The 21169-nt window shown below is 41.2% G+C and overlaps 3 protein-coding genes across 5 annotated transcripts in view; 1 reads left to right on the top strand and 2 right to left on the bottom strand.

The window, feature by feature from the left end:
* Positions 1–311, bottom strand: part of RUSF1 (RUS family member 1) — a gene marked incomplete in the record, with an annotated part of 14084 nt that extends 13773 nt beyond the window's left edge. The window contains 1 exon segment of the mRNA XM_014587689.2: positions 8–311. Coding sequence (XP_014443175.1) covers positions 8–245 — 238 coding nt within the window.
* A 3078-nt stretch (positions 312–3389) lies between these two features.
* Positions 3390–4287, top strand: AHSP (alpha hemoglobin stabilizing protein). Of its 2 annotated transcripts, none has more exons than XM_006148100.3 (3): positions 3390–3471; positions 3603–3681; positions 3933–4287. In XM_006148100.3, exons 2-3 carry the CDS (start codon positions 3607–3609, stop codon positions 4134–4136), a joined length of 279 nt encoding a protein of 92 aa, XP_006148162.1. In that variant the 5' UTR covers positions 3390–3471; positions 3603–3606; the 3' UTR covers positions 4137–4287. The 2 variants fall into 2 exon arrangements, with proteins under 2 accessions (XP_006148162.1, XP_027627481.1); XM_027771680.1 differs by having other exon boundaries at positions 3401–3471; positions 3607–3681.
* An 8375-nt stretch (positions 4288–12662) lies between these two features.
* SEPTIN14 (septin 14) overlaps positions 12663–21169 on the bottom strand; it is a 31187-nt gene continuing 22680 nt past the window's right edge. For both annotated transcript variants that reach the window (XM_027771679.1, XM_027771678.1), the window contains 3 exons: positions 19240–19408; positions 16636–16768; positions 12663–12986 (listed from right to left, as the gene is read on the bottom strand). In XM_027771679.1, the coding sequence (XP_027627480.1) occupies positions 12807–12986; positions 16636–16768; positions 19240–19408 (482 nt within the window). In that variant the 3' untranslated portion in view covers positions 12663–12806. The remainder of the gene's footprint in view (positions 12987–16635; positions 16769–19239; positions 19409–21169) is intronic.

Here is a 21169-nt window from a genome sequence, read left to right as displayed (position 1 = left end):
AAGCCCGGCGGCAGGAACAGGGCCTGGAGCCCGGAGAGGGCCGGCGAGGAGGCCGCAGGGGCCGCTGCTGCCCCCTCATCCCGCGCTTCGGGTTTCACCGCGAAGGGCCGGGTGAATCGCCACCAGCGCCACCCCCAGGGCTCCCACTGCAGGCTCCCGTCGCTGGCGACACTGCAGCCCCGCGCTGTCCCGGAGCCGAACTGCTCGGAGCACAGCGGAGCCTCGGGGGCTGCGTTGTCAACCATCGCTACTCCCTCGGTCCTACCAGTCCCCCTGCTAATAAACGTGGCGGGCTGCACTTCCGGCTCGGCTACCGCGGCGGCCGAGGGACAAACGTCTTTCGCGAAAGGGCGACCGGCCTGGAACTATCTCTGGCCTGGCCTGGCCTGATGCATTCCAGGCCTGGCGGGGCTCTTTTCCTTTGTAGCGTTTTGCAACAGGGCTACGGGACAATGACTTGGCCAGGCAAGTCCCCAAGGCGCCTGAATTCCTTGTGACCTGTAACTTCCAGTCACTGGGACAGGTCAAGAAGACGTTTCTACAGAAAGGACTGTGCTCAGGACTCAGCTGTCCACGTAATTTTTAGCTGTGTGACTTTGGGAAAGGCAGTGTCCCTCTCTGAGCCCCGGGTGCCTTCTTATTATGAGGCCTGAGACTGTAGTTTTTACTCTTTATTTTATTCCCAGTGCTGCATAACACATAGCAGCTGCTCAAAAGATATGAATGAATGACTGCATGATCAGAATAAATTGGGCAGGGCTGGCAGGTGGTGTGGTTAAGGGGCTGGACTCCTACAAAGTCCACAGAGGTTCGAGTCCCAGATCTGGTGACTTGTCTTCTCACTTTCCCTCTCTCTCTGGTCAAGTTAAATAATAATAAATAAAAATTAAATAATGATTCTTTAAAAAGAAGAAGGAGAAGGAGAAGAAGAAAAGAAGAAATTGGACCAAATGATCCCTGAGGCCCTGATAAACTGCCCAGTTTTCTTTTCTTTTCTTTTTCCTTCTTTTTTTCCCTGTAGGCATCCCTATCCTTGACTAGAAATTTTCTTTAGCCTTCTCCAAGATATTCAGGAATATATTTCTGAAAGGGTCCTAAAAAATCTTGGGAGATAAAATCAAGAGATGCCAATAGCAGTGTCAGAAAATAAGTAGGAAGTTCTTGTGCGATTATTGGGGAAGAAGTCCATGAAACTGTGGGGAGAGTCTAAAGACAGGGTGCTTCTCGGAACCAGCATATGGCGTAATGGCTATGTTGCTGGACTCCCATGCAGTCTACTGTGGTTTGAGTCCCAAACCCAGTGACTTAAACTCACGCCAGGCACGTATGCGTGTGTGCCCAAGATCCTGAGAGGAGAATGGAGGAGAAGGGATTGCTGCGTAGCCATCCTCTCTGGGAGGTGATTTCTTGCTTTCTGTCTCCCTGTCTCTCTCTGTCTTTCTGGTGAGCGCACACGCCCTGTAGCCATGGCCAACTGTGATTCTAGTCCAGACTTAGGAGCTTGCTCTCTCACCTTCCCTCTCTCTCTCTGTCTCTCTGTCTCTCTCTGTCAAATTGAAAAATAATAATAATGATAAATAGGGTTAAATAAAGTAATTCTAAAAAATTAACTTTGTTATTATCATTCATTTAAAAATTATTTCTTTATTTAATTTTATTTGTTATTATTTTTTTATGAGAGATTTCACCCTAGAACACACTTCAACCCCTCCTCATCTTATCTGACACTTACATGAAGTCTCTCTGAAGCTGAGATAAACCTGAGCTAATTATTTATTATCATTTAACATTTTCTTTTTAGTTTCATAGTACAGTGAAAAATTGAAGGGTTATAATCATTGTATTATATCACTAAATGTTAGATTCTGTGAGTGTATTGAACTCTGAGACCAACTTATTTGAAAGAATTCTACAGAGGGTCTTTCTTTGAATCCAGAGTCTGTCTAAGTTTGTAACTGGAAGATCTTGGGCAAGTTACTTATTTCTCTGCTTTTCAAGTGTCTTCATCTGTAAGATGGAAGTAATACTAATACCTACCACACTGGGTTGGGACGAGGATTACGTAAGCCATGTGTGTTAAGCTCCTAAACTACATTTGGCACGTAGTACAGTATACACTATTTGTGTCAGCCACAATTTAGAGACAACGTAAGACCCTTTGCTACATGTCAGGCAGGTTAAATGGTATTGTTTTAATTATTTCTATTGGTAGCAGTGATTTTAACATTTGAGAAAATCTGCTAAACATAAAAAATAATTAGGAAATATGTTTTTCCTTTTTAAAAAACTTTTCCCAAAGTTCATGCACACTTGCCAGAGACAGAGCAGAAGAGGGAGCAAGCACCACCCCCATGGGGAATGGTCATGCTGCAGTCTCCTCTCCATTTCTCCATCCTGCTGGCATTTGGGGCATGCGCATGCATGCACCTAGAGTGTTTCTCAAGCCACTAGGTCTGGGACTCAAACCACAGGGTCACCCATGTGGGATCCAACTGCCTTAATTACTAGGCCATGGAGCCAGCCCAGGAAATAAGTAAATAAATGCAGATAGATATATAGATACCTAGATATTTTCATTTCTTGATATAGGACATATGTACGCCCTGAAGACAGAGAGAGGGAAAACAAGAAGTCACACACACACACACACACACACACACACAACCCCTCTCCCAGGGAGGGGCAGGGGGATGGCCATGCCACAGGTCCTTTTCCTCCATTCTTCTCTTTAGATTTTGAGCACACATGCCTGGCGTGCTTTTCAAGCTGCTAGGTTGGGACTGTAATTGTGCAGTTAGTTGGCCATGTGGGATCCAGCACTTTAAGTTCCATGTCACCTGCTGGCCTAGGAAACTTACTTTTTAAAAAAAGAAAAAAATATTCCCACTTTATTGGGTACCTGGTGATGTAGCACAGAACAAGACAAATGTGTGTATTCTCATGGAGCACAGCCTGTCCAGCCCGTGTATCTTACAAATGGCCCATTTGCAAAATGTGTCTGGAGGATTTTTTATAAGGTTAAATAATATTTGCTTGAAGTAATGCCTGGCCCAAATGAACAAATGTAAGCTGCTACCGACAGTTCATCTACGAGTTGGAATAACTGCCATTAATTGTAGTAAAAGTGCTTCCCGTGGAACAGGCTCATCGACGTTAGTTTCCTTAGCCTTTGGAGCTGGATACGGACATGCAGGGCAGAGAGCAAGGATATGTCCCTAGTTTGGTTCTTGCGTTTTCCAGGTGTCTTCCCTTAGCTGTTTTTCTTGGCCTCACTATCTTGCTAAGTTCAGGGAAGCCTCTCCCTGCTTCTCCTCCCCACACTGATCTATCACCCTCGCTCAGGACACAGACGCAGGGCGTTTCCCTCTTAGGCCGACCCTTAATTCCTTGCTTTCATCTAGCTTGGCACAGAGAGACATACATACCCCAAAGAGTGCGGGTGACACGTACGTGGCACTGCTGCACCGAAAGGTGAGCCCTACGTGAGATTAAAGTGACCTCAGACCAGAGCAAGATCTGAAAGGTTTTGGAAAAGAGGCGGTCCTGCAGGGCATGAGAACACGCAAAAGTAATACTTCAATTCTACCTCTTTCTCTAACCAGGCAGATGGCCCTTCTTCAGGTCAATAAAGACATCATTGCCACAGGAATGAAGAAATTCAGTGTTCTCCTGGATCAGCAGGTAAGCCCAAGGACTCTGTTTCAGAGACAAGCCTTGAGGAGCTAAGGGTTGGAAGGAGGGCAGAGAAAGAAGAATGACTGGCAGCTAGCTGGGAGGGTAATGGTGGAGTTGCTGGGAACAGCTAGAGAACACAGATCAGAGGAAAGAGGAGGTGGGAGTTTGTGGGACTATCCTGGGTATTCCTGAATCACACTACTGACCTCGCCCTCCCACGCCTTCTCCTCCCCTCTGCACCCCTCCCCCATCCCTAGGTCTTTTCTGAACCTCCTATCTCTGAAGAAGCCATGGTGGTCGTGGTGAATGATTGGGTGAACTTCTACGTCAACTACTACGGGCAGCAGGTGACAGGGGAGCAGCAAGAGCAAGACCGGGCTCTGAATGAACTCCGTCAGGAGCTGACCACTATGGCCAGCCCATTCCTGGCCAAGTACAGGGCCTTTCTGAAGTCCTTGTGAGCGTCTGACTCACCCACTGCCTTCCCCCAGCCCAGAGACCAGGCCTTCATCTCTCCCATCCTGGCTCTCTCTCCTGTCTCCAGACTGTGCCCCTTCCTGCTGTTACTATATTTTTGACACCTCAATAAATGCTGATATTGGTTTTACTGGACTCTCTGGCTCTTCTTCATCATCTTCTTCATCATCAAAGGCAGTTGATCCCTTTTCCTTAAGCCCTCCTTAGCTTTGATCTTGGGGACTTAATTACTCCGAGCAGAGGTTAGCATTTTAAGTAACTACTGGATGTACTAAAATGGCAGGTGGGGGAATGGGCAGGCAGAGACTAAGGAGGAACCACTGGGGATGGGCATTGGGGGTGGGTTAGAATAAAAGACGGTGGATCGAAGCCCTCCAGAAATTGTCACAGTTGACAGGGAGGCAGTTGCTGAAAGTCTACGATCTCCCTCATTCTGCGCCAAATTCACTGCCACGACTTCTTGGTGTGTGTGTTTGTTTTCCATTTTTATTTCTTCCATGGGAGAGACAGAAGGAGAGAACGCACGCACCCCTAACAGAGTCTTGCTCCTGTCACCCATCCTAGCCTCAGCCAGTGCCAGGATCATGGAAACCGTGCAGAGATTACTCACAGAGGTCTACAGATCAGAACCTCCGCATGTGGTGCGGCCGCCCCAGATCCCCAACCAAGGTACTCCATTTCCCTATGCCTCCACTTTTCAACACTCTGGCCTTAGCCCCAGCTTGATAGATCTTCTAAAAAAAAAAAAAAATCGGGCCTCCTCGGAGTGTCACGGTAACTTGGAGTTGGAAAGGCTCTTGGGCACCATCCTGCATGTTCCTTTTATTTCAGACGAGAACCCCTTACCTTTGGCTCTACCATCTCTGGGCCGCAGGCCAGGCCTCTGCCCTGGGAAGCAGAAAAGCCCGCCTTCCCCGTTGCCTCACCCTTCTGTCACTTTCCAGATTAGAGGCCCTTGTTCTCAGACCTCCAGAGTTTAAACCTCCTTATTTATTTATTATTTATTTACTTATTTTTAGAGAGATTTTTGCTATAGGGCGCATGAGCTCGCCAGAAAGGCAGAGAGAGACAGAGAGACAGAAAGCGTGAAATCACCCCCAGGGGGGATGGCCACGCCACAATCCATTCTCCTCCCTTGTCCTCTCGGGATCTTGGGCACACACGCACAAGCGCCCAGTGTGAGTTTGCGGTTGGCTACATGGGAGTCCAGCGACACAGTCATTACCCAACTGCTGGTCCTAAGCCTCCTTATTTTAAGGATCTGTGTGGAATCAGGGCCAGGCCAAGCTCGTGGCTTAGGAGAAACGAAAGGAAGGCGTTTCGCTGGCGGCGCTGTCTCCACTGCAAAGCTCCGCCCGAGGGAGGGCGCGTGGAGCGGGGCTCGAGGGCGGCACACCAATCAGATACAGCACTTGGCGCGCGCGCTGGTCGCTCTCAGGGTTCTCTCTAAAGCGGGAAACGTTGCAGGCCGAACGGGCTTTCCATCCTCCACGAGCCTGTCCCTGGGGTCTATTAAACCCCATCTCCAACTTGAGTTTTTGGGGCTTCTGCATTGTGGTTCAGTTTAGAAAGGAAACGAGCTCACTTTCTCCCACGCCCCTCCCCATCCTTCCAGGAGGGCCCAGACCCAGCAAAAGAGTGTGACTTCCCAGGGAAACAAGCAGCAACAACCAACTCTGAGGTGTGGTTGGTGCCAGAGCTGTCCCTGCACCACCGAGGAAATCCCAGTCTGTTCATGGAGAAGCAAGACTTGCTCAGGCGGCACGGTAGTCAACAGCCCTCGCCTTCACAGAAAGACCCAGACTAGTGTGCATGGGTGGAGGAGAAGGACGGAAAATCTGTTAATATATGAAAGCAGTATTAGATTAACTCCATTGCTCTGCACAGTGTGGTTGAAAAAAGTGGCTAGAGGTCATTTTGACTCAATTCATGAAATTTAACTTTCCCTAAGCATAGCACTATCTGGCCTTGGGAGCCGTTTAGCTAACCATTCGTCAAGTGCTTAGGAGAAGATGAACCATCATCAGGTTTATGGTTGAGGTTTTTACAGTGAATGGGAAACACAAAGCACAACATTAAAACTCCACTGCAACCATTCCGTAAGTTGTTGAAATTGACAGGTTGTAAATCATTTTTTTAAGTATAGAAAAACTTGTTAACTGCACTGCATGTGCTCACATTTCCAGTCACCCAAGTGTCTGGTTGCACATTTGTAAGAAGCAATAGTTGGAGTATTTTCAATTTTTCAGAGATGATGATGTAAGTCATCACGATCTGGTGGTCCATAATTTTAAAATATCAGATTACTGAAGTAGTGAGTACCTCAAATCCATTACTGTTACTGAGGAAAAATTAAGCACAATTGCCAAGAAGATTAACGTTTCTATTGCTGTGACAGCAGTACCTGAACTAACATTAGAAATAAGTTTGTTAAAAAAAAAAAAAAAGAAGGTGGACTATTACAGCTATAACCCTGCCCTTGCACTCTCTCTGACATAGATCCTGACCATTGGATTGACCTTGACCTTGAACTTCACCCTTAACCTCACTTTGACCCTAACTGTGATGGACACATTATCTTCATAATGACCCAGACATTGGTTTTCATTCTCTTCTTCACACTGATCCTGATGCTGAACTGCAGCCTGAACGTTACCAGACCTTAACTTTCACCCTCTACCCCTGACTTTCAACCTGAATCTTACCTTGTCTTTCACCCTGGAATCAATTAATCTAGGCGCTGATCATTACCATAACTCTTGATTCTGAAGTATATGCTCTCATCTTGACTAATCCTAACACATTCAATGCTATACGAAATAAAATATATCACATTGGTCCATTACAGGGATGACATTATGCTAGCTGATGGGACCAAACTATATCCAAGCCATAGCATTTACTAAACTTGAAGATAGGACATTTGAAATGGACAGATCTGAGGAGGAGAAAGAAGAAAAGTGAACAAAGACTAAGAGACTTACTGGATACCATCAACTGGATCAATACGTGTATAATTAACATTCCAGAAGGAAAGAGAAAGAAGTTATTTGAAAAAACACTGACCAGGGCCAGCAGGTGGCATGGTGGTTAAAGGACTCCCATATGGCAAACTGTGGCTCAAGTCCTGGATCTGGTGGCTTGCTCTCTCACTTTCTCTCTCTCTCGCTGTCTGATCAAACTGGAAAAGAATAATTATAATAATAAATAAAGTTAAATAAAATATTTTAATTTAAAAAATAAACACTGACCTAAAAATTTCCAATTTTGAGGGAAGATATGAATCTACAAATCCAGGAAGCTTAATGAATTCTTGGTATAATAAACACCAAGAGACCCACATTGGGACCATCACAGTCAAACTGTCAAAAGACCAAGTGACAATCTCGAGAGCACTGAGAGAAGAGTAACTTATCACATATAAGGAATTCTGTATAATATTGTCAGCTGATATCTCTATCAAAGTCTTGGTAGATGGGAGGCAGTAGATGATATATTTAAAGTGATGGGAGAAAAAACTGTCAACCGAGAATTCTATTTCTGGCAAAACCATCCTTCAAACATGAGGGATAAATGAAGACTTTTCCAGATTAACAGAAAATAGAAGAAGAAAGAAGAAGGAGAAGGAGAAGCAACAGCAGCTGAGAGGGTCTATTACCTCTAGACTTGTTGTACAAGAAATATTAAGTTCTTTGGGTTGAAATAAATGAACTCTAGATAGTAACTCAAATCCATATGAAGATAGAAAGCTATCTGGTAGACATAAATACACGTGCACATATAAAATCAGTATTATTTTAATTTTGGTTTGTAACTCTAATTTTTATTTTCTATAGGATATAAAGGCAAATGCATGAAAAATAATTTTAGAACTCTATGTTAGTAGATAATGCAATAAATAAATATATTAATTTGTCACACTGACAACAAACAGAGTAGAGCAGTGTAGCAGTACACTTGTGATATGACACATATCAACTTCAATTAGATTGTTTTCACTTAAGGATGCTGTATGTAATTCTCATAGTAACCAAAGAAATATTCATATAATGCATACACAAAAAAAATGAGAATAGAAACAAAATATATCTCTACAAAAAAAAATCAATGAAACACAAAAGGAGGCAGTAATTGAATGAGTGACAACAAGTAAATTGATTTATTAAGACATTGTGTGCTGCATAAATGTAAAAACTTAGTTTTACATAAAACTAGAACTGGAAGAAAAATAAGAATTTTATTCATACAGTTTAAAGTTATATGAGAAATAGACACTTTTTTAATTAAGAAAAGAAAAATATGCTCTTGTTTGTTTGTTTTTGCTTTTTAGCCTGAATCTTTCTGTGCTCTAAAAACCTATGACTTTTCCTGTTATTACCTAATCTCAAATGCAGCAACATGATAATTTTTAAAAGGTAAATGTTATGATTTTAATATATGAAGTAACATTGATGATTCCAATTTTAATAACATTAGATTAAGATAAAAGAATGAGAAGATAAAAAAATCCCCCAGCAAAGTAATTCACAAGCATATTGAAAAGCAGTATTACGTTACATAAATTAGCTTCTGAAAGTCAATTATCGAAATAAAACTATCCATTCATATAAGATAGCTAATGCACTATCTTTGTGTTTTTTTAGTCAATGAATAATTTCTACTGTGTATCAGGCATTGTTTTAGGCCTAAGAATAGAAACATAAGCAAACAAAACAAAGATCTTGGTTCTTGTGGAGCTTCCATTGGAAAGTAGATTACTTTTTTACAAAAAAGCAAACACACACACTCACTAAAATCTATAGGATGATTTAACAACACATAAAAAAATCATTGTGGATTCCCCCCCTTTGTTCATATATTTTGCCCTGGCTAGAGAAAACAGAGAGAGAAGGAGAAAGCACACTGTGATGAGAAATGATTCTGCTGCAATCTCTCCATTTCTCTATTCTGTTGTGACTTTGACCCCACGTGCACATTTGCTCCGCATGTTTTTTAAGCCTCGGGGATTGGAATTCACATTTCCATTGGCTACGCAGGATCTGGCTCCCTTCATCAGTAGGCTATGGGGTCGGCTCTCTCATATTTTTTACATTAAACTTTTTTATGAAGTAAATATATATTGCAGTCAGATGCAATATATATTTTCAAAATATTTCGAAGTTAAGTTATAATATTTTGATATCCTAAAAAGTGTATTTGAAATGGATGCAGTGATAAAATTTCAATAAAAAAAAATTGTTACTCTTTTAGGAATAGGAGGAGGGCTCTGTGACCTTTCCAGATATAGTTGGAGAAAACTGAGATAAAGATAGAATTTCAATAGAATGAGTCATGATGAAGGTCAACCATATTCAATGTTTTAGTCAAACATTTTAAATTCAAGATATACGTCAGAAGAAAGTTTTGTTAAAGTAAAAAAGTCCATCTCATTTTCTATAACTTTGGTAACTTTAACAAATACCCCAAATCTGTAAGGCATAATGTTTTCATATAAATATTACTCATGGCTGGCCACTGTGCTCTGGCTCTCTCCAGCTTTTGAATCTTTTATTTTATTATTATTTTTTAATTGCCCGAGGATTGTTCTCACCAGAAAGAAAGAGAGAGAGGGAGAAAGCACCCCCAATGGGGTGTGGTCATGTCACAATCCTTTCTCTCCTTTTCTCCATCTTATCAGTATTTTGAACATGCATGCATATATGCCCAGTGTATATTCCAACCTGCCAGGGCCAGGATTTGAACCATGGCTGGCCGCATGGGATCTGGCTCCCTTAACCACTAGCCCGTGGGGCCAGTCCTAAATCTTTTACTCTAATATCAGTTTTATAAGTTCTGACATCAAAGTTTAACAATTCTAATAAAAATTCAATGCCTTTTTATAATAAAAATTATTAAGAAATCATTATTAGGAGAATTTGGTAAGGAAAATGGACTTGATCATTTGCCTTTTCTAACGTATTTTTTTGCCCAGGAGTCTCCAACAAATTCTCTAGCTTCTATTTATATATGAAATTAAAAGTCACTACTTGAGCCACAGCCAGGGTTATAATAAAAAGAATTTCCCCACCTAACCAACGCTTTATACTATGCTATGTATTTATTTCTCCCTCTCTGTCTCTCTGCCTCTCTCTGTCTTTCTGGCAAGTGCATACGCCCTATAGCAAAAACCTGTCCAAAAAAAAAAAAAGAAAGAAAAATTAGAAGTAATATCAGAGTTAAATGCTCTAAAGACAACCCCATAGGAAGGTGTGATCGAGAATGATGGGGCTCAGCGAACGTTAAGAAAGAACTACTTCTTACGATCTTTGTCCTTTCTCACGTTGGTGCACACCTGTGCCTGTAACGTTTCAGAGGCAGTCTTCAGCTTATAAAACTCTATTAGTTCTTCTTCTAATTGTCTTCTCTCTTCTTCAAGCTTTATTGTCTCCTCTTGCTGGACCTTTTTAAGTTGCTCAAACTTATCCTGTAGCTGTGAAAGAAATGTGCAGTTGACTCAAGACACTGAGACTAATATCAGAGTTACCTGCTATAAAGACAAATAGCAAGACATCTGAAAACACATGCTTTTTTCCCCCCTCCTTATTAAATATACCCTAGTCATCAAAATAGAGCATGATTTTAATAACAATCTCAACTATTCATGATTAAACACTCAAATATGGAATTTTAAAATTATAATTTAAAATGTGTTCCTATTAAAACAAATGTAATAAAACTCACAGCTGCATACAAAACACAATTTTAAATCATTGTTTTCTTTTTCTGAATGAGATATAGCTTCTCACTCTACTTTTTCTTCACAAAGTCTCTTTCAATAAAATTTCGTAAGTCTAAATTTACTAAAATATATACATTAAGACATAACATGGAATGTGGAGCCGTAGTTGACATTTTTATTGGGTAAGACCTTTTGAAAGAAAGTCTTATAATTTCATTGTTAAGTAAAATTAACTCAAATGTAGACCAACTAAAATATTTCAAGGATCCTGTTACTCTTGTTCCTCAGGAGGTCTTATTTATCTGTGAGGCTTAGTTAGCTTAAATAGCTAATTAAGAAGGCACCTTGGATTTTATTAGAGAGAGGCCTAGGGGTTTTGTTTGTTTGTTTGTTTTACAGAGAGGTTTTTGCTATAGGGCACGTGTGCTCGTGAGAGAGACAGAGAGAGACAGAGAGACAGAAAGCGAGAAATCATCCCCCCCAGGGGGGATGGCCACGCCGCAATCCCTTCTCCTCCATTCTCTTCTCAGGATCTTGGGCATGCACGCACACACACCCGGCATGAGTTTTAAGCCACCGGGTCCGGGACTCGAACTGTGCTCGACTATGTGGGAGTCCAGCAACATAACCATTATGCTAACTGCTGGTCCCAGGCCTAGGTTTTTGACATGATTTTGTTTAAAAATGTTGGTGGGACCACCACATAGTGTAATGGTTACGTCCCTGGACTCCCACGTGGTCGACTGCAGTTTGAGTCTCAGACCTGGCAGCTTCAAACTTGGGCCAGGCGTGCACACATACGTGCACACGTGTGTGTGTGTGTGTGTGTGTGTGTGTGTGTGTGTGTGTTTGCCCAAAATCTTGAGAGGAGACTGGAGGAGAAGGGATTGCAGCATGGCCATCCCCCTTGGTGGATGCTTTCTGTCTCTCTCTCTCTGTCTCTCTGGTGAGCTCCCATGCCCTATAGCAAAAATCTCCCTAAATTTTTTGGAAATAATAATAAATGAAATGAAATAGATTTTTATAAAAAATCAATTTTCAACTATTTGAAAATTTTCAAGCCTTAGGTTTGAACTCTGGCAGATTCTTGCGGTACCTGTGCCTAGGAATTTCACTTTATCTCTGTGTGCTTCTGGTTCTCTTACCAGGTGATTAGAATTGCTGTCTATTCCTGTCTACTATGACGTTAAAATGATCAAGTTATTCCTGTTCTGAGTCAGCCAGATGAGCCAGTTTTCATGCACCTGTTTTCTGTAGAGCCGTTGGCATTTTGATTATTTTCCTTCTGGCAAAAATGCATTTGCTCCTTCCTATAGGTGTTAGTTGATAGAACACCTGCTTCTCACCCCTTCCCATACCGATTTAAGGGTATGGTTGATTCTTCCTGGGAGGATATATCGAGAAGTGGAAGAAAAACTGATTTTCAAGGAGAAAACAATTTTTAAAAGAGAGCAGATGTACAGAGATAAGGATCATAACTAAGGGGAATAAGATAAGGTTTCTAATAAAAATTCAATGCCTTTTTATAATAAAAATTATTAAGAAATCATTATTAGGAGAATTTGGTAAGGAAAATGGACTTGATCATTTGCCTTTTCTAACGTATTTTTTTGCCCAGGAGTCTCCAACAAATTCTCTAGCTTCTATTTATATATGAAATTAAAAGTCACTACTTGAGCCACAGCCAGGGTTATAATAAAAAGAATTTCCCCACCTAACCAACGCTTTATACTATGCTATGTATTTATTTCTCCCTCTCTGTCTCTCTGCCTCTCTCTGTCTTTCTGGCAAGTGCATACGCCCTATAGCAAAAACCTGTCCAAAAAAAAAAAAAGAAAGAAAAATTAGAAGTAATATCAGAGTTAAATGCTCTAAAGACAACCCCATAGGAAGGTGTGATCGAGAATGATGGGGCTCAGCGAACGTTAAGAAAGAACTACTTCTTACGATCTTTGTCCTTTCTCACGTTGGTGCACACCTGTGCCTGTAACGTTTCAGAGGCAGTCTTCAGCTTATAAAACTCTATTAGTTCTTCTTCTAATTGTCTTCTCTCTTCTTCAAGCTTTATTGTCTCCTCTTGCTGGACCTTTTTAAGTTGCTCAAACTTATCCTGTAGCTGTGAAAGAAATGTGCAGTTGACTCAAGACACTGAGTCTAATATCAGAGTTACCTGCTATAAAGACAAATAGCAAGACATCTGAAAACACATGCTTTTTTCCCCCCTCCTTATTAAATATACCCTAGTCATCAAAATAGAGCATGATTTTAATAACAATCTCAACTATTCATGATTAAACACTCAAATATGGAATTTTAAAATTATAATTTAAAATGTGTTCCTATTAAAACAAATGTAATAAAACTCACAGCTGCATACAAAACACAATTTTAAATCATTGTTTTCTTTTTCTGAATGAGATATAGCTTCTCACTCTACTTTTTCTTCACAAAGTCTCTTTCAATAAAATTTCGTAAGTCTAAATTTACTAAAATATATACATTAAGACATAACATGGAATGTGGAGCCGTAGTTGACATTTTTATTGGGTAAGACCTTTTGAAAGAAAGTCTTATAATTTCATTGTTAAGTAAAATTAACTCAAATGTAGACCAACTAAAATATTTCAAGGATCCTGTTACTCTTGTTCCTCAGGAGGTCTTATTTATCTGTGAGGCTTAGTTAGCTTAAATAGCTAATTAAGAAGGCACCTTGGATTTTATTAGAGAGAGGCCTAGGGGTTTTGTTTGTTTGTTTGTTTTACAGAGAGGTTTTTGCTATAGGGCACGTGTGCTCGTGAGAGAGACAGAGAGAGACAGAGAGACAGAAAGCGAGAAATCATCCCCCCCAGGGGGGATGGCCACGCCGCAATCCCTTCTCCTCCATTCTCTTCTCAGGATCTTGGGCATGCACGCACACACACCCGGCATGAGTTTTAAGCCACCGGGTCCGGGACTCGAACTGTGCTCGACTATGTGGGAGTCCAGCAACATAACCATTATGCTAACTGCTGGTCCCAGGCCTAGGTTTTTGACATGATTTTGTTTAAAAATGTTGGTGGGACCACCACATAGTGTAATGGTTACGTCCCTGGACTCCCACGTGGTCGACTGCAGTTTGAGTCTCAGACCTGGCAGCTTCAAACTTGGGCCAGGCGTGCACACATACGTGCACACGTGTGTGTGTGTGTGTGTGTGTGTGTGTGTGTGTGTGTTTGCCCAAAATCTTGAGAGGAGACTGGAGGAGAAGGGATTGCAGCATGGCCATCCCCCTTGGTGGATGCTTTCTGTCTCTCTCTCTCTGTCTCTCTGGTGAGCTCCCATGCCCTATAGCAAAAATCTCCCTAAATTTTTTGGAAATAATAATAAATGAAATGAAATAGATTTTTATAAAAAATCAATTTTCAACTATTTGAAAATTTTCAAGCCTTAGGTTTGAACTCTGGCAGATTCTTGCGGTACCTGTGCCTAGGAATTTCACTTTATCTCTGTGTGCTTCTGGTTCTCTTACCAGGTGATTAGAATTGCTGTCTATTCCTGTCTACTATGACGTTAAAATGATCAAGTTATTCCTGTTCTGAGTCAGCCAGATGAGCCAGTTTTCATGCACCTGTTTTCTGTAGAGCCGTTGGCATTTTGATTATTTTCCTTCTGGCAAAAATGCATTTGCTCCTTCCTATAGGTGTTAGTTGATAGAACACCTGCTTCTCACCCCTTCCCATACCGATTTAAGGGTATGGTTGATTCTTCCTGGGAGGATATATCGAGAAGTGGAAGAAAAACTGATTTTCAAGGAGAAAACAATTTTTAAAAGAGAGCAGATGTACAGAGATAAGGATCATAACTAAGGGGAATAAGATAAGGTCAAATAAAAAACTTAAATGGTTGCTTTGATTTCTGGTCACTTTCTTTTATTTCCTTATGAGAGATTTTTGTCACAATGTGTGTGTGTGCACTCACAAGAAACACAGAAAGCGAGGAAATCATCCCTCAGGAGAGGATGGCCACACCACAATCCCCTTTCCTCCATTCGCTCAGGACATGGGGCACACAAGCACATGTACCTTGTGTGAGTTTTAAATCACCAGGTCCGGGACTCGAACCATCATTGACTACATGGGAGTCCAGCAATATAACCATTACACCATCTGCTGGTCCCTTCGGTCATTTCCTAGTTGGAGTTCAAGTCTTTATGAGATTCAGCTAGGCTTCCTGTTCTTGAATGCTACGGCATACTCTTAAGTCCATAATTTTCCCTTTATACCCGAGCTAATGGGATTTTTATTACTAATAAACTGTTTCTGACTGAGACATCTGGTCTATAGCACCTAATCACTAACTTGTTCTATAGGAAAAAACTCAAGTGCTTACTAAAAAGGAAATGTTTTACACTGAAACCACCTGTGCTTGACAGAAAGAAATTTTGGTTCTGATTATAATGTATTGTTTCACCAAAAGTTTATTTTTCGTAAATAATCAAAACTATGTGAGTAGCCTGACTTTACATGTTCTTGAAAATAGATGAGATGAAAATAACAAGGAGCCACACAATTCAACTAAAAGTTCTTTAATCAAGATTTGCACTAATCAGGGGCTAGCAGGTGACATGGTGGTTAAGGTGCTGGATTCCCATATGACTGACAGTGGTTAGGTCCTGGACCTGGAGGTTTGAGAATCACACCCAGCATGTGAGGATGCATGCCCAAAATCCTGAGAGGAGAAGGATTTATGGCGTGGCCATCCCCCCTGAGAGATGATTTCTCACTTTTCTCTTACCGTCTCTCTCCTCTCTGGTAAGCACATGTGTCCTATTGCAAAAACCTTTAAAAAAACAGGGACCAGCAGTTAGCGTAATGGCTATGTTGCTAAACTCCCATGTAGCCAACCGCAGTTAGAGTCCCAGACCCGGTGGCTTAAACTCACGCCGGGTGTGTGTGCGTGCATGCCCAAGATCCTGAGAGGAGAAGGGATTGCAGCGTGGCCATCCTCCCTGGGGGGTGATTTCTCGCTTTCTATCTCTCTGTCTCTCTCTGTCTTTCTGGCGAGCGCATGCACCCTATAGCAAAAACTTCTCAAAAAAATAATAATAGAAAAAAAATATTTGCATTAATCAACATTTACCTACTTATTTATAAAAGTGAAAGAAATCTTCTAATGTTGTAGTGTTGGAAAGCACTCTCAGTGCTCTAGAAAAAAATAATTTTGGAAAAGCTATATTGAAACTTTGCATGTTAAATAGCTACTTTTTAAATATTTATTTTTAGAGAGTTTTTTGTTTTTGTTTTGTTTTTCTATAGGGTATGTGCACTTGCTGGAGAGACAGAAAGTGAGAAATCACCCTCCAGGGAAAAGGGCCATGCCACAATCCCTTCTCCATTTTCCTCTCAGGATTTTGGGCATACACGCAGATGTGCAGCGTAAGTTTCAAGACAATGGGTTGAAACTGCAATTGGCCATGTATGAATCCAGCTCCTTAAGCACTATACCATCTGCTGGCACTTAATATTATTTTTTAAATTTGCTATAGGGCACATGCACTCACCAGAAAGATTGGGGGGGGGGGAGCAAGCCACCAGGTCTAGGATTTGAACCACAGTTCAGCAATATGAAAATCCAGTCCCTTAATCACCACACCACCTGCTGACCCCAACAGCTACTTTTTAAGGAATAGCCAAATATCCTCAAAAATCATAAGCTAAACTCTTGAGATTAAAAACTTCCAAACACCTAAAAATGAACACAAATTTGATCAAGCTGGTAGTATTTACCTCTTTTTCAGATTCTTTAAATGTTATTTCTTTCTCCTTAACTCTCTGCATAAACTTCTGTTTTAACTCTTCCTCTTCCCTCTGACATTGAGCATGGAATGCTTGTCTTTTAGCTTCATAGATCTCTTGAAAACTAAAAGAAAAATAGTCATTATTCTCATATTAAAATGATAATATATATGCAATATACACATATACAGATACTATACACACTTATAGATATACACAGATATTATATATAATGGGTGTATTTGTTTATGGATGTATAGAGTATGTTAGGTCCCACATAAGGACATTTACTAATATTTCCACATGTATAGTAACACAAAATGGAAGTTTCTACATCATGAGTTGTAAAGAGCAATGCACAATATTTAATATAACAGTATATACAGGGACCAGCAGTTGGCATAATGGCTATGTCATTGGACTCCCATGTAGTCAACCATGGTTGGAGTCCCAGATCTAGAGACTTAAACTCATGCCAGGCGTATGTGCAAGATCCCGAGAGGAGAATGGAGGAGCAGGGATTGTGGCGTGGCCATGCCCCTGGGGGGTGATTTCTTGCTTTCTGTCTCTCTCTGTCTTTCTGGCGAGCGCACACGCCCTATAGCAAAAACCTCTCCAAAAAAAAAAAGAAAGAAGAAAAAAAAATTAGGGCAATTTTTTTTTTTTTTGGAGAGGTTTTTGCTATAGGGCATGTGCACTCGCCAGAAAGAAAGAGAGACAAAGAGACAGAAAGCGAGAAATTATCCCCCGGGGAGATGGCCACACCACAATCCCTGCTCCTCCATTTTCCTCTCGGGATCTTGGGCACGCACACACAAGCGCCTGGAGTGAGTTTAAGCCACTGGGTCCGGGACTCTAACCTCGGTCGACTACATGGGAGTTCATTATGCTAACTGCTGGTCCTGGGGCAAACTTTTAATCCATAACTATTTTCAAAATAATTAAAATAAATCTAGGCCTCTCTCAAAATGGTCATTTCCTAAATTTATTATTATTATTATTTAACTAGAAAGAGACAGAGAGAAAGGGAAAGTGAAAAAGCAAGTCTCCAAGTCCAGGATTCGAACCATGGTTGACTATGTGGGAGTCCAGTGCCTTAACAACCACACCACCTGCTGGCCCCTCAAAATGTTCATTTAAAAGAGTTCAATTTTGGTTGTCTCCTAAGAACCGTGACTGGTATAACTGGATTTTACTAAATTGCCATACTTTGCAGTACAACTTTCTTTTAAGCTTTTGTTCACTTGACTTTGAAAACATTGCACTGTTGCTTTTCAACCATTTTCCCCCCATTAAATTCTTCTCAATATGTTTTGCTACTTTTTGTCAATCTTCTCTAACCTGCCAATCTCATTCCTGGACCTCTGTTTTATATAAATACAAAAATTAAACTAATATTTTTAGTATGATATATACATAGAGTATATACACTTCAGAATATACACATATTGGAGCAATTTTTTTTTTTTGAGAGGTTTTCGCTATAGGGCACGTGCGCTCGCCAGACAGACAGAGAGAAACATAGAGACAGAAAGCGAGAAATCACCCCCCAGGGGGGATGGTCACGCTGCAATCCCTTCTCCTCCATTTTCCTCTCGGGATCTTGGGCACACACGCACATGCGCCTGGTGTGAGCTTTTTAAAGTCACCGGGTCCGGGACATGAACTGCAGTCGACTATGTGGGAGTCCAGCGACACAGCCATTACGCTAACTGCTGGTTCCCATATTGGAGCAATTTTAAAAAGGAATTATCTTATTTAATTTTATTCATCATTGTTATTATTTCTAATTTGGCCAGAGAGAGACAGATTGAGAGAGGGAAAGTGAGAGAGAAAACTACCAGGTGCAGGACTTAACTGTGATTGGCCATGTGGGAGTCCAGTAATTTGGCCAGAGAGAGACAGATTGAGAGAGGGAAAGTGAAGAGAGAAAACTACCAGGTGCAGGACTTAACTGTGATTGGCCATGTGGGAGTCCAGTGCCTTAACTACCATACCACCTACCTGCCCCACATAGTTCAGCATGATTTTTTTTTTGAGAGGCTTTTGTTATAGGGCACACACATTTGCCAGAAAAGACAGAAACAGAGAGACAGAGAGACAGAGAGCAAGAAATTACCCCCTAGGGGGGATGGCCACACCACAATCCCTTCTCCTCCATTCTCCTCTCGGGATCTTGGGCACACACAAACACATGCCCAGCGTGAGTTTAAGCTACCGGGTCCGGGACTCAAACCATGATCAACTACATTGGAGTTAAGCAACACAGCCATTACGCTAACTGCTGGTCTCTCACCTGATGTAAGTTTAAGCCACTGGGTCCAGGACTTGAACCACAGTCGATTACATGGGAGTCCAGCGACATAGCCATTACGCCAATTGTTGGTCCCCCATAGTTCAGCATTTAAATGGGCCCTTGCATTATGCTGCGCCTACTACCTCCACTTGATCTGAAGATGATAATTAAAAATCCTAAAACTCAGGACTGTCCAGGACGGGAAAAGTATAATCATCCTCCTCCTAAAGGGTTGTGCCTTGTGATGGTAGGGGATTTCTAAACGACTCCTTGGTGGTGCTAGCAATATCTCTACTCACCTAACTGGCTGGTTGTCTGGGCCGACATCCGAAAAGCCCATAGCCTGCAGCTTACTGCGCCTGTAACGTTCGTAGTGCTGAGTGTGGGTTTTTTCTTTCAGGTCTTCCATATTGGTACAAAGAAGCATTTCCCGGAGTCTAACAAAGTCACAGTGGTTTTCATTTTCCACTAGTCAGAAAAATAATAAATTTGCAACACTTATTATTTACTCCTAGAACTCAATAAGCATTCTTGAATTTGTACTTGGGTGAAAAGCACACTAAAAATAGTAGATTAGTGATCAGCTGAATTAATAACTATAATTATTTTACCCATGCAACTATGGCTGTACTATACATACCAGTTATAAGCAGAATTTGTTTTAGGTCAGCAAATTTCCTTTAATTTTATTACAAAAAGAAAACAGTGAAATGACATGTTATGGTAGAATAATTCTAATTTTTCATTGATAATTGTGTCAGTGCTTTACAAACTATTCCCAAGGTATTGTGCAATGTTAACACAGCATGTAATATAACTTTACTAAGGTAAATCATTTTTTTTAGAGAGATTTTTGCTTTAAGGGTGTATGCACTTGCCAGGGATACAGAGAGAGAGAAAGTGAGAAATCATTCCTGGGGGATGGCCATGCTGCAATCCCTTCCTTTTCATTCTCCTCTCAGAATTTGGGGCATGCACGCACATGCATCCAGTGTGAGTTTCAAGCCTCTGGGTCTGGGACTGGAACTGCGGTTGGCTATGTGGGAGTCCAGCACCTCAACCACTGTATCACCGGATGGCCTTTAAAGTAAATAATTTTATGAAAGTAAATTCTGGGTCAACCATAGTTTGGGTCCTGGGCCTGGCGGCTTGCTTTCTTACTTTCCCCTTCTCTCTCTGTCTCTCCTTGGTCAAATTAAAATAATATTATTAATAATAATGATATTTAAATAAAATAAATAATTTTTTAAATTAAAATGTAACTTTCATATGATTGAGCAATCCCATTTCTGGGTATATACCCAAAGACATTGAAATCAGCACTTTCATTATTCATAATAGCCAAGATATGAAATCAACATTCTAAGTGGGTGAATGGTGGGACCAGCAGTTAGCGTAATGGCTGTGTCGCTGGACTCCCATGTAGTCGACCGTGGTTCGCATCCTGGACCCGGTGGCTTAAAACTCATGCTGGGCGCGTGTGCGTGCATGCCCAAGATCTCGAGAGGAGAATGGAGGAGAAGGGACTGCGGCGTGGCCATCCCGCCTGGGGGGTGATTTCTCGCTTTCTGTCTCTCTGTTTGTCTGGCGAGTGCACGTGCCCTATAGCAAAAACAAAAACAAACAAAAAAAAACCTCTCCATACACACAAAAAATAATAAGTGGGTGAATGGATAAAAAAAAAAAAGTGGTACATATATATACAATGAAATATTATTCAGCCTTTAAAGCAAAGAAAATCCTGTCCTTTGTGACAGCATGGATGAACGTAGAGAACTTTATAGTAAGTGAAATAAAACAACGCCATGTAATTTCACTTATATGTGCAATCTAAAAAAGTTCAAATGACAGATGTTGAGAGTAGAATGGTGGTTACTAGGGCCTTTGTGAGACGCAGGAAAAGGGTAATGTTGGTCAAAGGATACAAAATTTCAATTAGGTAAGAGGAACAAGTTCAAGAGATCTCTTGTACAGTATGGTGGTTCTAGTTAACAATGTATTGTTTTCTTGAAAATTGCTAAGAGAGTAGATGCCAGTGTTCTCACCATAGAAATACATATGTGAGGTAATACATATGTTGATTAGCTCAGTTTAGCTATTCCACAATGTATACATATTTGTTTATTTTGTTTTTCGAAATTTGCTACAAGGCATGTGTGCTTGCCAGAGAGAGACATAGAGAGAGAAGAGGGAGGATGAAAGTGAGAACCCCCCCCCAGGAGAATGACC

Source organism: Tupaia chinensis, unplaced genomic scaffold (assembly GCF_000334495.1).
Source record: "Tupaia chinensis unplaced genomic scaffold, TupChi_1.0 Scaffold000231_1, whole genome shotgun sequence".
Lineage (NCBI taxonomy): Eukaryota > Metazoa > Chordata > Mammalia > Scandentia > Tupaiidae > Tupaia > Tupaia belangeri.
Note: the sequence above shows the minus strand (reverse complement) of the source record. Positions and strands in the feature narration are given on the sequence as shown.